Consider the following 20,762-nt stretch of genomic DNA (forward strand, 5'->3'; position numbering starts at 1 on the left):
ACTATCACTCCGAACTCTGCTTCAAACTACCCAGTATCTCCCAGAATTTATGAGCTGAGGCTGTACAACTGCCAACAATTATATGCAAGGTTCATTCCCTACAGCCTACCACATCTTCTCTACCTGGTTCTTTCTTATGCTTTCCAGTCTTACAAACTATTTAACATGAAAGTTCACCAATATTTACATATCAATAACATATTATGTATAAACTGAGCAAGATTACAGAATCACAGAATGGTAGGGGTTGGAAGGGACCTCAGAAGGTCATCTTGTCCAAGCCCCCTGCTCAAGCAGGGACACCTAGAGCAGGGGGCACAGGACCACCTCCAGGAGGGTTTTGAATGTCTCCAGGGAAGGAGACTCCACAATCTCCCTGGGCAGCCTGTTCCACTGCTCTGTCACCCTCACATTAAAGTAGTTTTTCCTCATATTCAGGTGGAACTTCCTGTGTTCCCACTTGTGCCATTGCCGCTTGGCCTGTCGTTGGGCACCACTAAAAGGAGTCTGGCCCCATCCTCTTGACACCCACCCTTCAGATATTTATAAGCATTGATAAGATCCCCCCTCAGTCTTCTCTTCTCCAGGCTAAACTAGACTCTCTCTAGTAGTTCCCTGTCTTTCTTGAACTGGTGAGCCCAGAATTGGACGCAGTCCTCCAAATGTGGTCTCACTAGAGTGGAGCAGGGAGGAGGATAACCTCCCTTGACCTGCTGGCCACACTGCTTTTAATGCAGCCCAGGATACCCTTGGCCTTCATGGCCACAAGGGCACATTGCTGGCTCAGGGTCAGCCTGCTGTCCACCAGCACTCCCAGGTCCTTCTCAGCAGAGCTGCTTTCCAGCAGGTCAACCCCCAGCCTGTACTGGTGCATGGGGTTGTTCCTTCCCAGGTGTAGGACCCTACACACGCTTTTGTTGAATTTCATGAGGTTGCCCTTGGCCCAGCTCTCCAGCCTGTCCAGGTCTCACTAAATGGCAGCACAGCCTTCTGGTGTATCAGCCACTCCTCCCAGTTTTGTCTCATCAGCAGACTTGCTGAGGGTACGCTCTGTCCCATTGTCCAGGTCATTGATGAATATGTTTAACAGGACTGGAACCAGCACAGACCCCGGGGAACACTGCTAGTTACAGACCTCCAAGCAGACTCTGTGCAGTTGCAAACTATCTGTTTCCAGCATCCCCTCATCATAATTATTTCTGGCATATTAAACTAAAGATGTAGTTCCTGAAGGTTTTGGCTTAGGGTGCAGTGCTGGATCAGAAGTTTGAGTCTGAAATTTGCTACCAGTTGGTCCCCCCACAGCCACCACAGTTGTGCCGGTGATGCTGAATTATGTGACGAGACACAAAAATATCTATGTGCCATCCCAACTTCCACTGACACCCCCATTTCAGAAGGTAGGGTTACATTAGCAGAGTCTTATGGGAATTTTATGTTACCACTTTGGATGCTATTCCTGCTCTAAACATACAGAAGACACTTCAGTTATGACTTTTAAAACTGATGTTTTCCAAAGAACTTCATTCATCAATATTTTTTACAACATCGTTACTATTACACTACCTTAATCCTGACTTCATTCTGTCTAGAGAATGGGGCTGAGAAACAAGTTGGAGCAATTCCTTAGATGACTTATTTATCTGGATTGATCAAAAAAACCCTCACAATACAGAAATAGTCAAATTATGATAAATACTTTTCCTCGACATCTGAAACTACAATATATCACATTTCTGTTACAGGCTTATGAACCAGTATCCATAAGCTTTTCCCTTTTGTCTGGCATACAGTATCATCCACAGGAAAAGGTTAATCTTCAGTGAAAATATCATCCCTTGGCCCTGTGCATTTGTTGGTGTTACAGAAGCTTTCTTTGAAGTTGGCTGTCATCCCAGTAAAGCTGCATTAAGTAGTTCAAATTAAATATCACTAGTAATACATGTTGGTAGCAAGTAGAGGCTAGAAAAATAAAAGCTTTGGGGTAGAATTTCAGGGGGAAATAAGATTATGTTTGTTCAGGCAAATCTTCTCAAAATTATGATTTTTAAAAATTTTCAGGCTCCAGTTGTACAGAAATTAAATCTGCTTAGTTCTTAAAATATCTGAACTTGATCTGACATGCCACTACTGGTCCAGCAAATTTGGAAACATTTTTCATTTGTTCCTGGTACTGCTTTCAATTACAGAGATACTATCATTTTGAATATTTTCCTGCCATAAAGACTTCCCCTCAGGGATTACAGAAGGAAGCCTATTAAAATGTGTCCCCATCCTTTTAGCAGACAAAAAAAGAGAAAAGACTGAATAAAACAGGAAAGATCGGAGCTCAAGGCTAAAGCAGAACTTGGCCAAAGAGAGCAAGCAGGTGGGAGAAGATTACCAAATAGATACCCAAGTAGCCCCCTTGAACAGCCTCTTCTTTGGCTTTGGGATTCTGGCTAAAATCAGAGGATTTTTCATATTTGTCTAAGGTTTTCAGATATTCAGCACCTTGGCTGAACTGCTAGACCCTTAGGAAGCTCAAGCTTTTCCCCTGCACATATACACATCAGGTCTTTATGTGTACCAAGCCTGTTACTTCTGAGCAGTCTCGAACCCTTTGTGAAAGAGCTATACAGATGGCATTGTACCTGCACAGTATACCTCACTTTTTTTAGAATGTGCCCAATTTACTGCTCATGCAAAACATAAGTATACTTGTGCAGGGGTTCTGATGTTTTCCAGAAATACTGGGTAACACTTGTATATATGCTGTACAGCATACAACTGCTTGAAGGAGAAACAGTGCAGGGGGGCTTTAATTACAAGTATATTTTTACAATACAGGTAATGGTGAAAGACTAAGGAGGCCATTTGGCTCCTTCCGATGTGATGAAGGGTTGTAGTGTTTCTGATTCTCTTCAGGAGTGTTCTGGACCAAAGTCAAAACCAGAGATATGAGTTGGCTATAAAACTAGTTCAAATATGTGACAGACGCTATGATTACAGGTCATGAAGTTACAAGAAAAGGCTGTTTTTAGTAAGCACCAAATAACATGAGTATTTAAAGCAAACAAATTAACACGAGGCAAAGATATGACCATCTGTCACTTACAGACTCAGTGGTTGAAATCAACTTTCTGATGAATTTTTGATGAGACAGTAAAGCCAACCTAGAATTACTACTTGAACTAGAAGAAAATTCATGACAGCAATTAACCTGAGTCTAGTCTAACATGTTTTGGTGATCCAGAGGATGGGATAAAGAGGAAAAAAAGGTGCGTGAAAAGAATTTAAAGCAAGTTTAAAAAATCTTGGTTTAATTTCAGGAGATGGGTTTAACAGTTGAGAGGGAAAATGCTATGACCATATATGGTGACTTCGGATTTCAACATATTTAAATTAGTCACTCAAATGCTGATATGAGACTTGAATTGTAACGGAATTTCAGTTTGCTGGTAGCAAGAATCTGTCCTGGCCTTATTTCAGGATGTATATGTACACCTCTCTTCCCCATCACACAGCTACATTTGTATTGCATACATGATAAAAAACTTGATTTTTAGACAGACTGAGCACCTTCAGCTCCTATTTTTAGGATCTCTGGACAGGAGGTAGTGGTCCTCCACAGCTGGTGCTTCTGAGCAGCATTAAGTTCCCAATCTCCATTTACTCTGACCTCTGTGTGAAATATTTCATATAATTCAAATACCAGACCATTATCTGATTAGAAGTTTTCTTAAGATTTACACTGTTTAAAAGGGAGAGAATTTTAAAACAACACACATGCTATAGGGAGGACTTCCTTATATGGTAAAGCAGACTCGGAGTTTAAGATGATTTGCAAATGTTATCTGTAAATATTAATGCACTCTGACATTGAACACTGCATATCATACATTTTAAGTGTTTTTTAGTATGTGGATGTTTACAGTGAAATGATGTGCTTCTTACCATGTCTGTTTTCAATTCAAAGCATAGCTTCATTACAAACAGTGATAGCGCAAAGCTTAGCAGCATGAACGTTCCTTCAGAATTAGCATCAAATTGACAAGCATCCTTAAAGCAGCCTTTAAATTGGGTTTGCAGGCACCAAGCAGCTTCATGAGCATTAGCTGTTCTTCACCCTCTTTTATACAGTTCCAACTTTTCAGTACCCAAGCTGGGTATTGACTACTTTTAATATGGAGTGGTTTTCCCCAGGCTGGGACTTCATTTGGCAGTTGCCTTCATTAAGCAACCAGACACTAAAACCTTGTAAAATTCTGCCAGCCCTAGGAGTACTGCTTCCATCAGTATTTTTTCATACTGTTATTACTCTCTTACCTTCTTCCATAATTTCTTAAAATACCTAAGCAGAGAATAGCTATGAAGACTTGCAAACACAACATCAGCATACAAGATTCATAAGCCTAAGTCAAAGTGACATATTGAAGGATCTTAAACATTACATATGACACAGAGAGTAAGCATGCTTATGGATGCATGTGCTAAGAAAAACACAAAATTTCATTGAGGTTAACTGCTGGTTAGATGGAGATGGCAGGCCAAAAGTGGTCAAAACCAGGTAAAATACCCATCCTATAGCAAGGGAACAAAATCATGAAAGCTGCAAAAATGTCTGTATAATGTATCCTTCTCTGTGCCTTGCCATTACTCGAGTGCATGCTTCCATTCTCAGCTTCTGAGGAGTTACACAGAACTTTAATTTGGACTCCAGAACACCTTGATTTACCCGTATAAGATTTAGGTAATTTTGTTTACTCTGCTTTTAATAGCAAGGTTTTCTTTGCCTCAATTTTCTGCAGGACCTGGCAAAAATGAACCCACAGAAGTCTCCGAAGATGGTATCAAGCTACCACCAAAATCTTGTTTTACAATGAGTATAGGAGTTCCTCATATGGATGTAGTTACTTTGAATCTAACCTATCGATCTGTCAAGCCACAATACATGCTGAGGAAGATCAGGTTGCCTTAGTAACCTGAGTCCAGTTGTACAGAGTTCAGAAAGACTGAATAATTTTATCTTTCTGAAGCACCATTGTGCATCTTTGTACCATTGTACTTAAATATCTTACACATAAAATATATTACCAGACTCCCCATATACACTTTGAGCTACTCTCATAAATAGGTTCTAGAAGGCATTGCTTGGGAAAGCTTTTTCTTTCTTACTATTTGTGACCCTTGCAGCTGTCATCTATTAAAAAACTAGCACTTACTCATTGCCCTTTTTTTGGGTTTGTTGGAGAGGAAGGACTGACACCATTACAGAGCTAAAACTTCTGCTCCAGCTGTGCCACATACAGTGATTAATCTTGATTAGAAAACTACTGGTTACCTAAAATTGATTTTAATATATGATATTGTTGGAATGTTCAGAAAAATCTGTGAGAAAGAACAGTGACAGCACTTGTCCAGTATGCTTATTACTGTGAATAGCTTTTGGCTACACAAATTTCAGGCCTGAATTGTACATAGTCTGCTATTAAATTGTAATAATTGAAAGTTCTAGAGAAAGGAATCTAACGATACCCAACAGAATAATTTGAGTTCCATGAGAATATATTTAATTAACCCTTAATCATTTTCACCTTTATGACACTGGAAACACTTCTAGGATTTGATTTATAAAAATTATTATGCCATTAATAAGAGAAAGATATTATTGACATACCAAAATCCAATTTAATTACTCCCTTGATTCCTCTAGAGGCAGAGAGAAGCCTGCAATTTTCTGACACTATGTTCCATTTTTAATATTGTGAAATACAAAATACCTCTGAGTAGGCCAGAAATGTTGCAAAATTGCTTCTATTTGAGCTACGAGCACAACTATAACAATGTATTCTGGCTACGCTGAAAGTTCCTTTTTGGCTTTTTCTGTATCAAGTATCCCACTTTAAATCTTACTTATTACTGCTTGTTAGAAATATTCTCACCTATAAGAGCTCCTACAATCACTGTCAAAAACCTTTCTATTCTTTTCATTTTTTAAAGGGATTGTTTGTAATATATTTAAGAAAATGGAAATTACTTAACTCTTTTAGGCATGGATAGCTCATATAACTACTCCAGAACTGGTATGTAAAAAATAAAAAAATTCTAAACCTTGTTTTCAAACTGTCTGCAAAAGCATGCCTGTTCACTTACATTATATATATAGATATATCTTAATGAAAGGCCAACATCTACATACTACAAAATCCACATGAAAGAGAGGAGGAAAAAATCTAATAGACCTAGGCCACTAAAACCTTGGAAAAATGTTGTCACCTGTGTGTCATGCTCCATAGTTGTGGCTGGAGCAACATGTGCTCCCATGTAACATCACAGGAGCCAGACGGGTCAAGATGCAGTCTATCCCGATTAGGATTCCAATAAAAATGAAAGTTAAAAAAATGTAATCTTGGTCCACAGCCATGGCTCACAGGCAACACTTCTTGCTTTCTTTGCTCTTTTTACAGTTTTTCTAATTCTCCTAAACACATCAACATTTCTGCATTTTCAACACTGCATGTGTGAAGTCCTACTTCCTTTGAAGTTTATACAAATTAGGCCACTGATATTTGTCACCAGAACTTCCAGATATTCATTATACAGAGATATTGGATAAGATAAGCTGAACAAATTGAGGTTTCTTCAATTAGTTAATTCCAGCGGCTTGCCCTGCATTGTAATTTTGTGTGCAGCTATCTTTATTTCTCCTGTGCTCTGTGATCCTCTGTGGCAAAATAATCATATGAAGTATTTAGATGGGTATGTTATCAGGGACAGATTTTTAAACTCTCAGCTACTGGAGATGGAAATAAAATGTATTTTAAAGTACTCTGAGGAATTTTCTGTCCCTTTTCTGAATAGCAGGTTATAAATTTGTTAGTAGCTAGCAACTGCAAAGCCTTAGCCAGGAGTACGTAATATTATTTTGGAAAGTACTACTGAATGGTTCTTATGGTTAGTTTAGCTTTTGGTCACTGGTTTAATTAGCTTCTTTATTTTATATATACCCTTTTCACAAAAGTAACATTAAGACGGATCTTAAGTCTAGGTGCCAAAAGGTCCAAAAGATGCAGTATCCATAACAGTTAAATCAATTAATAAATGTGAAACAAATATATGCGGTAAAATGATTTAAATCCATAATTTGTGTAATACCAGACTGATAATGTAAACAGAGATTATGTGAATATCATCCTCTGATTTGCATTCGAGAAGAAGGAAGACGTTGTGAGAGAATGACTATCCATTGCCAACACCGTATGATAGTTCAGAAGACTGTAAAGAGTCAGTGGCATGGACAGGAGAAAATAATAAATACTCTTATTTTTTATGCACTATAAATATAGTGTGTGGTTTGTTTTTAAAATATATATACACATACATTACATTAAACACAAAACACTGCAAACCTAAGGAAATCCAGGTCTACAATTCTGTGTGCAATATAAAATTACCCCTCCTTGCATATGGATTATTACATAATTGCTAATTACATGTTCACAAAGTATAAGACTCTCATCTCATTCAGTGCTAGAGTGTGCCTGTTTTGATCAGAGTTCTGCAGTGAAGAACGCTAGTGTTTAAAAAACTGCTCACTTATTGCAAAAGTTGAATGCTGACTCAATATTTAGGGTTTTTGTGGTTCAAAGTATAACCTCAATATTACTTAATGCACTCTCCAAATACTATGCTGAAGACAGACTCATTCAGTTCCTCCTGGAATTTTTATAATGACAAATAGTCTAATATCCATATGTCTCACAAACTTTAACTAATGTGTTTTTACAGTGCCTAGTTTCTACTATCCTCAGTAACAGCCAAAAGTATCCACTGTTCGGTGTGTTCAATCTGAAATAATCAGGATTTGATTTTCTGGAAACATACATGTCCCAATTTTGAGTGCTCAGCATGGCTGCAAATCAGAACACAGGTTGTCAGCTTAGCAAAAAATGACAAATACCTAAGTACCAAATCCACAGTCATTTAATAATACATGATTCCCCCTTCATAAGTCCATACTGGCTACACCTAATAACCTTCTTGTCCCTAATATGTTAGGAAATGGCTTTCAGGCAGATTTTCTCCATTGTCCTTCCAGGGATCGAGGGGAGGCTGACCAACCTGTAGTTTACTGGATCTTCCTTCTTGAAGACAGAAGAAACATTTACTTTTTTCTAGTTCTCAGGAACTGCCCACAATAGCCATGACTTTTCATAGATAAGAGCAGCACTGCAATGACCTGACACACTCATGGATGACTCCCATAAGGTCTCAGGAACTTGTATATGTTGACTTTGTTTATATATTCCCTGACCTGATCTTTCTTCACCAAGGTGAGTCTTCCTCCAGACTTTCCCATTGGTCTCAGGGACCTGGGATTGCTGAAAGTGCTAATGGCTGGTCCAACCAATAAAGACCAGGACAAAGATTGATACCTCAGTCTCTTTTGTGTCCCTTGCCATGAGGTCCCCTCACCCCATTCAGTGGCAGGTCCACATTTTCCTGCTTTCAATGCCATTAGGAGCTCTTCCTGTTACCCTTCCACATCCCTTGCCAGATTAAACGCAAGTGGGCCTTGGCTTTCATAACTCCATCCCTGCATGCATGGACAGCATCTCTGTATTCTTCTTGGGCCATGTGACCCTGCTTCCACCTCTTGCATACTACCTTTTAATGTTTGAGTTTTGTCAGAGGCTCCTCCTGCCTTTTGCTGCTTTTGCGTGGTTTGCTGTGTATGAGGTTGTGTATGAAGGTTCCTTAGCTTCACGGAAGTGATCCTTGAAAATCTACCAGTTCTCCTGGGCCCTGTGGGATTCTTCCAAGCAGGTCCCTGAACAAACCAAGGTCTGCTCTCTTGAAGTCCAGGACTGAGTTCCAGCTTTTTGTCTTGCTCCTACCTCTCAATAACCTGAACTTCCTGACCATCACAACCCTGATCCATTCTTCCTTTTTTGTACATATGAGGCCTAGCAGTGTGTCTCCCTTCATTGGCTCCTTGATCACCTGTGTCAGCAAGTAAATGCACTCCAGACATCTCCTAGATTGCTTGTGCCCTGCCCTGTTTCTCCACTGGCAGATACTGGGGTAATTCAAGGCCCCCATGAGGACTAGGTCTGCGAACATGAGGCTTCTTCAACCTGTCTGAAGAAGGCCTTGTCTATTTCTTCCTCCTTATCAGCCAGTTTGTAGCAGATATCCATCATATCATATTAGATTTTGGTCTGCCCTACAACCCTAACCCATAAGCTCTCAGCTGGCTCATCACTTGTCCCTGGGCAGAACTCCACACTATCCTGTCACAGTCCACTATTTCCTCACTTTATCATGAGTTCTCATCTCCATTCACCACCACTCCTAGTCCTGGCTCTCTCCTCAGAAGGCTGGCCAGTTTGTAGCAAAGGTGCTGTTGCCCCACCTTGGCAGGTGGATCCCATCTTTTCCTAGCAGGCCTTCCTTGAACTCATTGTTCAATCTCCAATTAAATCATCCCAATACACAATTATTATATTAACATCCAAACACATTTAAAATAAAAACTAACCATCACTACAGATACAGTCTTAGCTGGAAGGTAGTATCTCTATAATGCAATCAAATATCAAGAAAATCAAACATGTTTTACATGAACCCTTTTTGTAATATTGACACGTCTCCATTTAAATGAGGGCTTTTGATTTTTCTTGGTAAAGAGCCAAAACAAAACAGGAGAACTTTTAAACAAGTTTTGTTCCTCACAGTGGTTGAGAATGTAAAATTCCTAGTCAGAAAAGACTTCGTGGTGGAATTCTAACCTTTCAGAAATGGATTTTAATGTAAGTATTGACACAGTGTTAGCTATACCATCACAAGTACAGTGCCAATACATTATTCCCTTATGGTAGCAGACAATGTTGAAGCTGCCCTGTAATTTGAAACAGAACATTTCTATACTAATGTAATGTGACAATGTTATTATGTCTGCTATTTTCTATGCCATAATAGCAGTATTTGTTTCCACAAACATGCCATTACATTCACTAATATGGCTATACTTAAAGACTGCCCGAGTAAAAACAGATGTAAACTTATAGAAAGCAGATAATCTCTTCTAGATTTGTTTTGTTTTGTTTTGCCAGAGTAATTTTCAACCATAATCTTATAAAAAAGCTGAATTCCCTGGGAGGATAGCTTTCACTACATAACCTGCTGTTAGAAATAGTTACAATGTTCATGATGTATTTTCTCAGAGGAGTTGCATGCAGCCATCCGTTTGTAAGCACAGCTATTAACTGTCCTTTTAGTACAGGCTTCTATATAATCCCATTTGTAGGAACAACTGCTACTGGTCTGCTTTACACTTATCAGTGTAACACTTCTGTCTATCACATCTAAAGATCACGGTTGCCCTGAATTTCCAAGTATCATACCACATCAAAAGAGATAATGATAATCTGTGCAGCATCTTGGGGTCAAAACTTCCTTTGCCTTGTTTATCTTCCAGTAAATAGGAAACTGCAGCAGCACACAGAATCTTCCTACCTGTGCCACCACAGGAGCTCCTGTAGACCTGTAGACAGGTACTCCATGCTCACTCTAGCAGGGTACTGAGATTTGCAAATAAGCAAAACTTTTGTGGATTAAACTGTGGGTGTTCCTGACTACAGTTGTAAAACTGTAGCCTTATGTTTGCCTGGCCCCGTATTTTCCATAGGAGCACATTCCCTAAACTTGTCCTTCTTTCTAGCTGTCAGACAGAGGACACTCTTGGACTGGGAAAGAAGCAACCTGCCTTACCTGCTTATTTTGAGAGAATTTTTTAAAAAGTCTTCATTTTAAGCTGTGCACATTTTCACCTGGAATAATAAAATGAACAGCACAGGAGTAATAATTTGCTGTTACAAGAAATATTAAAGAAACGTCTTGCACACTGTATTAGTAGAATGTACTATAACACTTTTCAAGAAACTATTTCTTTCATTATTTCCTCCAAACTCTCTGTTTTGGAAATTAAAGACAAGAATGATACACATGAAATATTTACATCTTAAAGACTAGAAACGGTGCATGCCAAATCAACTGAAGTTACTATAAGAAAGATGCTGAAAGTATCAACTCAAGTGCAGCAATGTACTTTGTGCACACTTGTGCAAATTGCAGATGATAAAAAACTGGGAGGAGTAGTTGGTAGACCAGATGCATGTGCTGCCATTCAGAGGGATACTGACAAGCTGGAGAAGTGGGCTGACAAGAACCTTGCAAAACAAAGGAAAATGCCAAATCCTGCACCTGGGGACGAATAACCTGATGCACCAGGACAGGCTGGGGCCTTACCAGTTAGAAAGCAGCTTTACAGAAAACGATCGGGGAGCCCTGGTAGGCACCAAGTTGAACACGAGTCAGCAATGTGCTCTTGAGGTAAAGAAGGCTAACAACCTCATTGGCAGCATTAGGAAAAACATTGCAGAAAGGTTGAGAGGTGTGATTCTTCCCCTCTACTCAGCACTGTTGAGATGCATCTGGAGCACTATCTTCTAGTGCTGGGCTCCCCAGTGCAACATGAGCATACCAGAATAAGGCCAGCAAAGGGCCACTAAGGTGATTAAGGGCTTGAAGCATCTCTCATACGAAGAGAGGCTGAGAGAGCATGGACTGCTCAGCCTGGAGAAGGCTCAGTGGGGATCCTATAAAAGTTTTAAAATACCCGATGGGCAGTAGTAAAGAAGACACTGATTCTACTCAATGGTGCCCAGTGACAGGACAAGAGGCACTAAGCACAACCTGAAATACACAAAATCTCATTTAAATATAAGGAAAATGTTTTTACTGTGAGCGTGAGTGAGCACTGGCACAGGGTGCTTAGAGAGGCTGCAGAGTCTTCATCCTTGGAGATATTAAAAACCCAATGGGACACAGCCCTGGACAACCTGTATGAGCTGATGCTGCTCTGAGCAGAAGGGGTTGGTCTAGACAACCTCCACAGGTCCCCTCTCACCTCAGCCATTTTGTCACTCTGAAATTTAAACTCAGGTATGTTCCCTAAGGTGGGGAGGTGTGCTGGGCTAACTGTGGAACAAAATAATGGGGAGATGTGGTGGGGTAATCCTGGCTGAGGGCCAAACTCCCACCCAGATGCTCACCCACAACCCTGTTCTGACCTTGGTGTTCCCTCTGCTGTTTCTCACTCTTTTTGTTCATTCCTCCTTCATCTGTCCAGCATTTTGGTAAGAATGGCATACTTTCTAACTGTGTTTTCACAGAGGTGCCACCAGCTTGGCTGAGGGTCTCAGCTGTGCCCTGTGGTGAGTCCACTGGAGCTGGCTGTGCCTGGTATGGGGCAGTTCTGGCCTCTCCTCACTGAGGCCACCGTGCAGCCTCCCCACTGACAACACCTGGACGTGGACACGCAACACAGGAGGGATTCAAGTCTCCATAAACCAGGTACTGTTAACTGTTTCTTTTATGACCACCGACACTTGTTTTTAAGTGGTCAATTTTTGGGTTTGATAACAGAAACTCTCTATCTATGAGATTCTGATGTCCTGAATACTTTATTTTACATAAAACAGCATGTTCAAATGTAAAGTAAGCCAAGGGCCTGTCTATGTAGCAATACTGGGTTAGATTTCTGCCTTTGTCAACTGGGGTTGCTCCATGTGCAATCTGCAATGGAAACATGCTCACAAACACCGCTCAGGAACATGCCTAGGTCCTTCTGAAGGGGATACATTTTTCAGCAACAAGCAAGTCTAGACTTGCCGCTGAGATAATCTTTCTTCATGGGAAGGGAATTCTTCTTACTTAAGTGCTGCAGAAGTTTAGCCTGTGGTGTGCAGCCTGTGCAAGTTACTAAAAACTGTAGTAACATTTCATCATTCCTCTTTCCAATACGCTCTTCCCAAACACAACAGAGAGCAGCCTAGAAGTACCTAGATGACACTGAGATTACAACATCATTTCTCCTCCTTTCCCTCATGTACACCATTATGAAAAATCTCCCTTGTTAGATTTGCTTTGCAGATTTTTGGTATCTGAACTAATCTGGGGAGCCAAGATAAAGCAGAAACCAAATGTATTACATTTACCAGACTCTGCATTCTACTACAAAGCATCTATATCTAGGATAAATTCATATTTCATGTTTGTGATAGAACATTATAAAAAAAATGATTTGTCTGGGGAAAAAGTAAGTATTTTTGGCAGCCATGTACTAAAGGTACTCCTTTGCCATCATCAGAGGTAGTATATTGAGAATTATCTGATTGTGTGCAATGTAGTCCATAATGTTACCATACAAATGAGCCTTCACAGATTGTTAAATATCTTTCTCATGTAAATCCGTCTTTTCATCAAATTTATGCAGTAGCTGTCACTTGAAGAAATAATTCATAGAATATTCCAGGTCCAGACATCAGTTACTACTAAGACAAATTTATAAACAGTGTTTTTTCTTTTGCTAGATGTGGAATATATAAGTTCCTATTCATAATCTTTAGTTACTTTCGGAAGAACTCAAAGATCATAGAAGAACAGAAATTACAACTGACAAGTAAAATAGAAACAAATAATTTTCTCCTGTAGCAGATAGGGGATTGAAATCTTTAAAAATATATGTTTAACAGTATGACTAATCACTCACATTGCTGGGAAGGTCAAACTCATATACAGAAAGTAAACCCAAACATTTGCTCAAATTAGCGAAAGCTTTTTGATACCACATTTCATTTCTACCATGACAGCAACTGCAGAGAAACAGACTGAGGTGAGTCCTTTCCATAGTTTTCAAACATGGCCAAGAGTAGAAAAGTGGAACTTTCATGAGAATAATTAATGTAGCTTTTACATATAATTTATATTATAGCCTCATGCTTTATACAATTTGAGACAAAATTTATTCAGCTTATAAATATTCTGTTATTTTAGGGTTTGTCCAAGGTGGTACACCTTGCTGTAGAGTGGAGAACTAGAACAAGACATAAAAATCCAAATTGCTTAACTAGGCAGTCATACCACCACTTTCTACCATCAGTCATTCATTCAGAGAAAGATATACAAATAGAAATAAAAATGCTTAACCTTAAAGAAATTCCCTCTTCATATGGATATAAAAATATGCAACATTTGGATATTTCAAATGTGACGAGTTAAAAAGAAAACTCAATAGCTCACTTTAATCAGTTACCATGGATCATTATGGCTCTTGCATTACTAATCCACTTTCACTTCTCCATAATTTTGTTTAGATCAATAAGGCTAGATTGGAATGAAACTAGAATTCACATTGGTGAATCAGGCCCTTATTTTTGACACATTTAAGTTTTTCCTGAAAGACCAGATGGTTGGTGTATGTTACGTAGTTTTACTCAGATGAAATTTAAAAGAACTAAAACACTCGGCATGCTTTTATTATTGGCATGCTTAGTGTGTCATCTAAAGAAATCTACAAAGGGAGATAATGAGCCTTGTCAACTGTTTCACAGTAATTATAGCCCTCATGATATAATGCTACAAAATTACAATATAGCTTAAGATAATAAAATGCAAAAGGTTTTTTCAATCAGGAAAAAACCCCTATTTGTAACATTTATGCAGGAAAGGGATTATTTCAAACAGGTAACCATGAGTATATTAGACATGCAATCAAGTGTAATAAAACTGACTTCTATCTGTGTTTGATACTGCACATTGTCCAAAATTTATACTGTATATTTTAGCCATGTTCTTCCCACAAGCCTTGCAGATTTTCACAGGGTTTCCCAGTTCATTTAAATATCTAATATTAAAATAATATAAGGCTTCAGACACTTACTTCCAATATTGCCTTAAAGCTCTCAAGCGTTCAGATCAGCATTTTTTAGTGTACTTACGGTCATTGCATAATGGTCCACTAAAGGAGGTCATACTACAGTCACAACTGAATCCATCCCACTGCTGTAAGCACACTCCCTGGTTTGCACATGAATCCTCTTGGCACGTTGTACTGGGGCCTGATGAGAACATACAAAAAAAGGACTTGCACTTTGTCTTCCAAAGAAAGGTATTTCTCATTGGATCACATTAACTAGTTGCCAACATCTCAAATAAAATGAGCAAAGAGTTAAAGTAAAACACACATAAAGTTGCTGATTTTGTAGCAGCATGTAATATTAAAAGGGTGTTTTTCTTTAGTTTTAAGGTTGATATGTCAAACACAGAAGAATGTACAAACTGAAGCAGAGTTATTCCAGGTACAGTGGGAACATTAACTTTGTTGTAAGTTATTTGTTAAACTTGTGTCAGACCATTAACTGGCTAAATGTTTTCTAAAAACGTCAGTATTATTTTTTCCTGTAAATACATTTCAAATAGCAAAGCCAGATGCCACAGAAAGCAAAGCTCTGGGAGATGAAAGTAAAGACTGGAAAGTAAAATTAAAAACAAAACAAAATTAAAAAAAAAGAAGAAGCTACACTGTACAATACTTTTAATCCCACAAATTATTTTAAATGATCTAGGTCTGAAATTAAGAGGCATTTGGGAGTTTTTGGCAGGAATGTTGGCAAGTACTGATTCACATGCTTCAGGGATCCCATGCAGGTTCCTTTTTTTAAGGGAAAATGCAGAAAATCAGACTACTAATGAACTGGCATGCCAAAATGTGACATACGCATGAAAAACAAAGCTACTCTCTTTCTAGAGAATCATAAGTAGACTATCGAAATATAAAGAAATTTGAAAAGGAATGATCAAAGCACTAAAGCAATCACTATACAAACATAGTCAAGACTGAAAGCCTTTATGCAAGCTATGCTGGAAAATGAAGGTTCACATAGCCTATTGTTTTAGAGGTGTGAAAGAAAATCTGAAATAAAATAACACATTTTAGTTCTGAAATGTACAAAGCATTTATTGCAGAAATCCAACTGTGCATTGGGGGTTTCAGTCTTGTTTGGTACACACAGGGCTATCTACCTTGCAAATCAGCTTTCATCAATGCAACTTTGTCAGCAAAATAAAAAAGCAAAATATATTAAATGTTAGTAAGCAATATTGAAATGGCAGCAAACACAGAAAAAAAACATTCAGAGTAAAGTGCATGCTGCTGTTAAAGAGAGAAAGAAATGCCATATAATGCAAACAAATTAATGCTAATAGCCATAAATCTTCAGGCAAGCCAAAATAAGAAAGCAGTAATTTGCCAGTATTTTACTACAAATATAATGGTTAATTGAGCTGATGACATATAATAAAGGAAAATTAAAAGTTTTTTTTTTTCTTCCTTGGATAAATATGAATGCATTAGCAGAGTAAATGCATGGCTGAATCCTGACTAGCCATTTGTCATGTTCAGATACACTGAATTCAAGAATAATTAGGACTGACATCCTCTCTGGTCTTTCTTTTTTCTAGCTCTTTCTTCATGATTGGTGAATGAAGACTGAAATACAGACCGTGAACTACAGATTTCTATGAGCTCACATACACATTTCACACTGACTTTTGACACTACAGGGAAAAATTTGGTGCTTGGATTATAAAATTCCTCTAAATTGTTTTGGAGAAGACACATCAATATCCATTTGAAACTCCCACTGCAAGTCATTGATGACAGGACAAAACTGGTCCAAAGATTATATAAATATCCTAAATCATCCTGTAGAGAAGTCCACTTAACCCTTCTTTCACATTACAGCTCCTTCAAAGATCTGTGTGGGATTTTCTTTTGATTTGCCAGTATTTCAGAAAAATTGATACCAATATGATTTAAGTCAGCTCAACGGCCACTTGCTTTAAATGAGGCACTGCTGGAGCACACCTCTGAACCAGGGCCTGAATCCTAGTGATTAAGAATGAGGGCAGTGTACACTGCATCACCGTGTCAGCAAAACTATTAACTGTTCTATTTTCTCCTGTAATAATAATAACAATAATAGCAGTAGTAGTAATAATACCACCACCACCCATAACTGATGGATTGCAGTAGGCAGACAAGGGATAGTGATTTCCTCTTCTTTGGAGTTTTGAGCCCAGAAGTTTAAACATTTGGGCATTACATCACCCTTTCTTGAGCTGGGGATTATAATGACAGAATCCCATAGCTGACAAGACAAGACACATTTTTTTCTCACCAGATTCTGCTACTCGGAAACTTTACAAAGATGAAGTGAAAATATCTGTAGGTGTTTAAATGTTATATATTCATGCATTTATTTACACTTTAGTTATGCAATGTCAAATTTCCTCATCTTTGCAAAAGTAGAGCAAAAGTCACAAGGACTTAAAAGTACATAAACTGCAGGACCCTCTAAGCACATTAAAACGTGCATGTCAAAACATACATTCTTGGAAAAAATACAGCTAGGATCTTGGTAAAAAACAGGGTATTTTGCTTCTTATGAAATTGATTCTTAGCACTTTTTGCTCATTTATAGTAGTCATTATTAAAAAATTGGCATCAAGACTAGCTTACATATAAGAATTTATTTTAATAAAAGTAGGCTTTTTTTTAAATGTCAGTAAATACTATAAGATCTACAATAACAGGTTAATATTTTCCTATATATTACAGAACTAAGCTATTAAGTAAAAATATTGTAATACACTCTTCTCAAGCACTCACCTTTTGATTCACATTCTATTTAAATATTCTAATATATTCAGTCTTCACTGCAGACTTTTTAATTGACTGGATTTGGTCTCTCATTTACATTTGCCATATGTGAGGGCTTACACGCTATATATATTACACAAAAAGCATTATTAAGTAGGATGTGCAATGTTTTACTATATATTGCAAAAACAAATTCCATATCTTACCATCAAGAATCTTCACATATGTCAATACTTTGAAACTTTTCATATAGTTCATTTAATATATATATGCATATATGTGCACACAGTGCATTTTCCTCCTAAATATATTAAAAGTACTTTTTTATCATTCTGTGATTTCTATAAGTCTGCTTTATTTAAACTGTGTAAAGAAAGCACAATGGCTTTGACTAGAGAAAAACAGGGCTGACACAACCTGGCTCTGGGGTTTGCTGTTAACAATTTGAAGAGCTAGTTAGCATATTTACGTTTCTAGCTGTTAGTTTCTATCTGTTCTAGCCATTGAAAATTTGTCAACAAGGTGGATTGGCCAAGTGTGGATTATATTCAATGCTCAATGATAGAGAACAGAGATATCTATCTGTCTGTGGCTGAAACTTTTAAATGCAAGCCTTGCAACTTGCCACACCAATCCTACGTGTGGGTTTGCAAAAAAATGTTCCAAAGAAAGAATTTTTAACGTGCAATTATGACAGCAAAGTTATTGAAAAATATCAACCTTTTAATAACAAAATCCTAACAGATAAAAATAATTAGTAGTACATTATGGCTTCACAGTTTAACAGAATAGAGAAAAATTGCTTTCACCCCAGGGCTGGGTTGATTGTTTTTTATACCATACAGGTGGGGAATTCAATACCATAAGAGTCTGAAGAACATCAAATCCAAGTACCTCACTTCTCAGGAAAGGTTTTGCAGCAGGCTGATGTCTTAACAAAGGACATATACCCACCAGTACAGCCAGTTATCTTTTGGATTGGGAGTGGTGGTGACTAATACTTATTGCTTTGAAATGGCTTCTGCTGCTGTGTCCTGAGCTCCTTGGACCTGAGACAGATGAGAAACTGCTCTGCTCTGTAAGGATGGAGACAGTCCTGTCTGTACACAGCGGCAGAGCTCTGGGCAGCTTGAGGCATAGAAAAGACTTCTAGGAGGCAGCTAAATGTGCAAGTGACTTAAACAATATTTTAGTGTCAGAACATTTTTTTGTACATCTGATCCATAGTCTGCAGACAAGACACTGACAGATGGCTCAGACAGGAAGACTTGAAATAAACAAGTAAGATGGAAGAGTTAACTTGCAAGGGTTAAGCAGAGAGGCTGAAAGGGAATATTTAATCCCATGCTGTTAAAGATTTCTTTCTGCAGGCAAGAGACTTTTGATGAGGCAGTTCTTTGGGAGCCAGGAAGCACATCTGGATTGACCATTTTGCTTGTGTCAGGTGATTTTGGTGTCAGAAAAAGCCAGTTCTCCACCAAAGAGGACAGTATTTGTATGACCTTTATTAAATTGCTGGTAGCTTTATTAAATTCACTGATAGCTGAGTTGTGCCACTGGTTTAAAAGACAAACCTTCACTCTAGGCCTGTTGCAATATTTCTTTGAAGTACATAAAAATTATTTAGAAAATTAGAAAATCACATCATTTCAAAAGAAGCTATGAAATGGATAATGGAATTAAGGTGTACTTTAATGCTCTGAAGGGATGGTGCAGGCACGGAACTTGCTAACACCATTCAGAAAGCAAAATCTATTTTTCTAAACTCAGCAACAAACTAATTTACACATATTTTTCCATTCCTGATAGAAATAAATAGACACTAAAGCTATGGAAAAATAAGTTGTGAATTTTACATATTTCTATGTGCTATCAATAGAATTTATACTTTACACTAAAGGTAGCAGGTAAAGAACAAAAAAGTTCTACCTGTACAAATGTACTGTAGGCACAACAAAAGAGGAGACAGAACTTATGCACCAGAAAGCTTTATCTCATGAAGTTTGAGGAAACCCCCCAGCTCTGCTTGGAGTTTTTACAATGTCTATTTGCAAATTTAACAAACTTGATTTCAAAATCATTAAGATTCCAACTTGAAATTCTACAGGGTCATTTTTGTATTTTTCTGTCCAGAGAAGAATGGCACTTGAGAGAGGGGAGAACACATAATATTGAACATAGCCACAAAATTCAGGATTATGTGAATAAAATATATATGTGGGGTCAGAGAATTGATTTAAATTATTCCATAAATCATAGTAAAAATAATGTGGGATTAAATGACAGCTGGAAAAATAGCTAGAGATTGACACCCCTGAATTACAAATATACATCTTCTAATTCTGTCCTCACTTAAATTCCATGATATTCCAGATGAGTCAATAAAGACACAAAAAAAGTGAGATAAAACATATTTGGCTCTCTGATTTCAGATAGGAAGGCTCATGACAACATAAATCTCAGGGGTGAGCAAAAACAGAGAGGATGGAAGATTGATCTTAAACAGTTTCATAAATTAGCTTTGAATTAATAAACACAAAACGTCTGTTCTAAAAATGGAATTAATAACTACTGTATCAGCATTAGCTAATGCCTAAGTGTTATGAAGATACAAGGGACTTCACTGAAGCTAATTGTTATTTTTTCTACCCTTAATTAAAATACATCAGAAGTAAACAAAATACATACAAAATATCTTGCTACTGTAGGATAGAACCTACATTAAACATGTAAGAAGTTAACTCATGGTCTCAGATCAATCTCTGCGCTGTGAGGCAGCCATACACTTGTCTCCATAATACTAAAAAAATGCACTTTTTATGTAAGAAAGGGTCAAACAAGATCAATTAGAAGCAGGTAAAAGATATTCTCTCCTTGTATGGAGTGTACATATAAAAAAAAAAACTCTGCAAGCTTCACACAATACTTTCATTATTATATAACGAAAAACCCAGCATATTTAATACCTTCACATCCTCTTTCTATTTGCCCATTGCAGAAGAGAGCATCTGAGATTAGATCAGGGAGCCGTCCATTCAAGTCAACTGATGCAAGACAGCCTTGGAATCCCTCTTTTGCATGCACCAGTTTTGGCAAGGACTTATACATTTCTTTGGCCACTCCTCCAATATACAAATCACCTGTTAAGGAAAAATAAATATTAGGTACAGAAAAACACCTTTGATCTGCTTGATCTTCTGGTCTTTTTGTGCTG

The 20,762-nt window shown here is 37.9% G+C and overlaps 1 protein-coding gene across 23 annotated transcripts in view; it reads right to left on the bottom strand.

The window, feature by feature from the left end:
• Positions 1-20,762, bottom strand: part of NRXN1 (neurexin 1) — a 726,568-nt gene that overhangs the window by 343,317 nt on the left and 362,489 nt on the right. For all 23 annotated transcript variants that reach the window (XM_064446453.1, XM_064446475.1, XM_064446474.1 and 20 more), the window contains 2 exons: positions 20,515-20,688; positions 14,826-14,945 (listed from right to left, as the gene is read on the bottom strand). In XM_064446453.1, coding sequence (XP_064302523.1) covers positions 14,826-14,945; positions 20,515-20,688 — 294 coding nt within the window. The remainder of the gene's footprint in view (positions 1-14,825; positions 14,946-20,514; positions 20,689-20,762) is intronic.

This window comes from Phalacrocorax carbo, chromosome 3 (genome assembly GCF_963921805.1).
Source record: "Phalacrocorax carbo chromosome 3, bPhaCar2.1, whole genome shotgun sequence".
Classification (NCBI taxonomy): domain Eukaryota; kingdom Metazoa; phylum Chordata; class Aves; order Suliformes; family Phalacrocoracidae; genus Phalacrocorax; species Phalacrocorax carbo.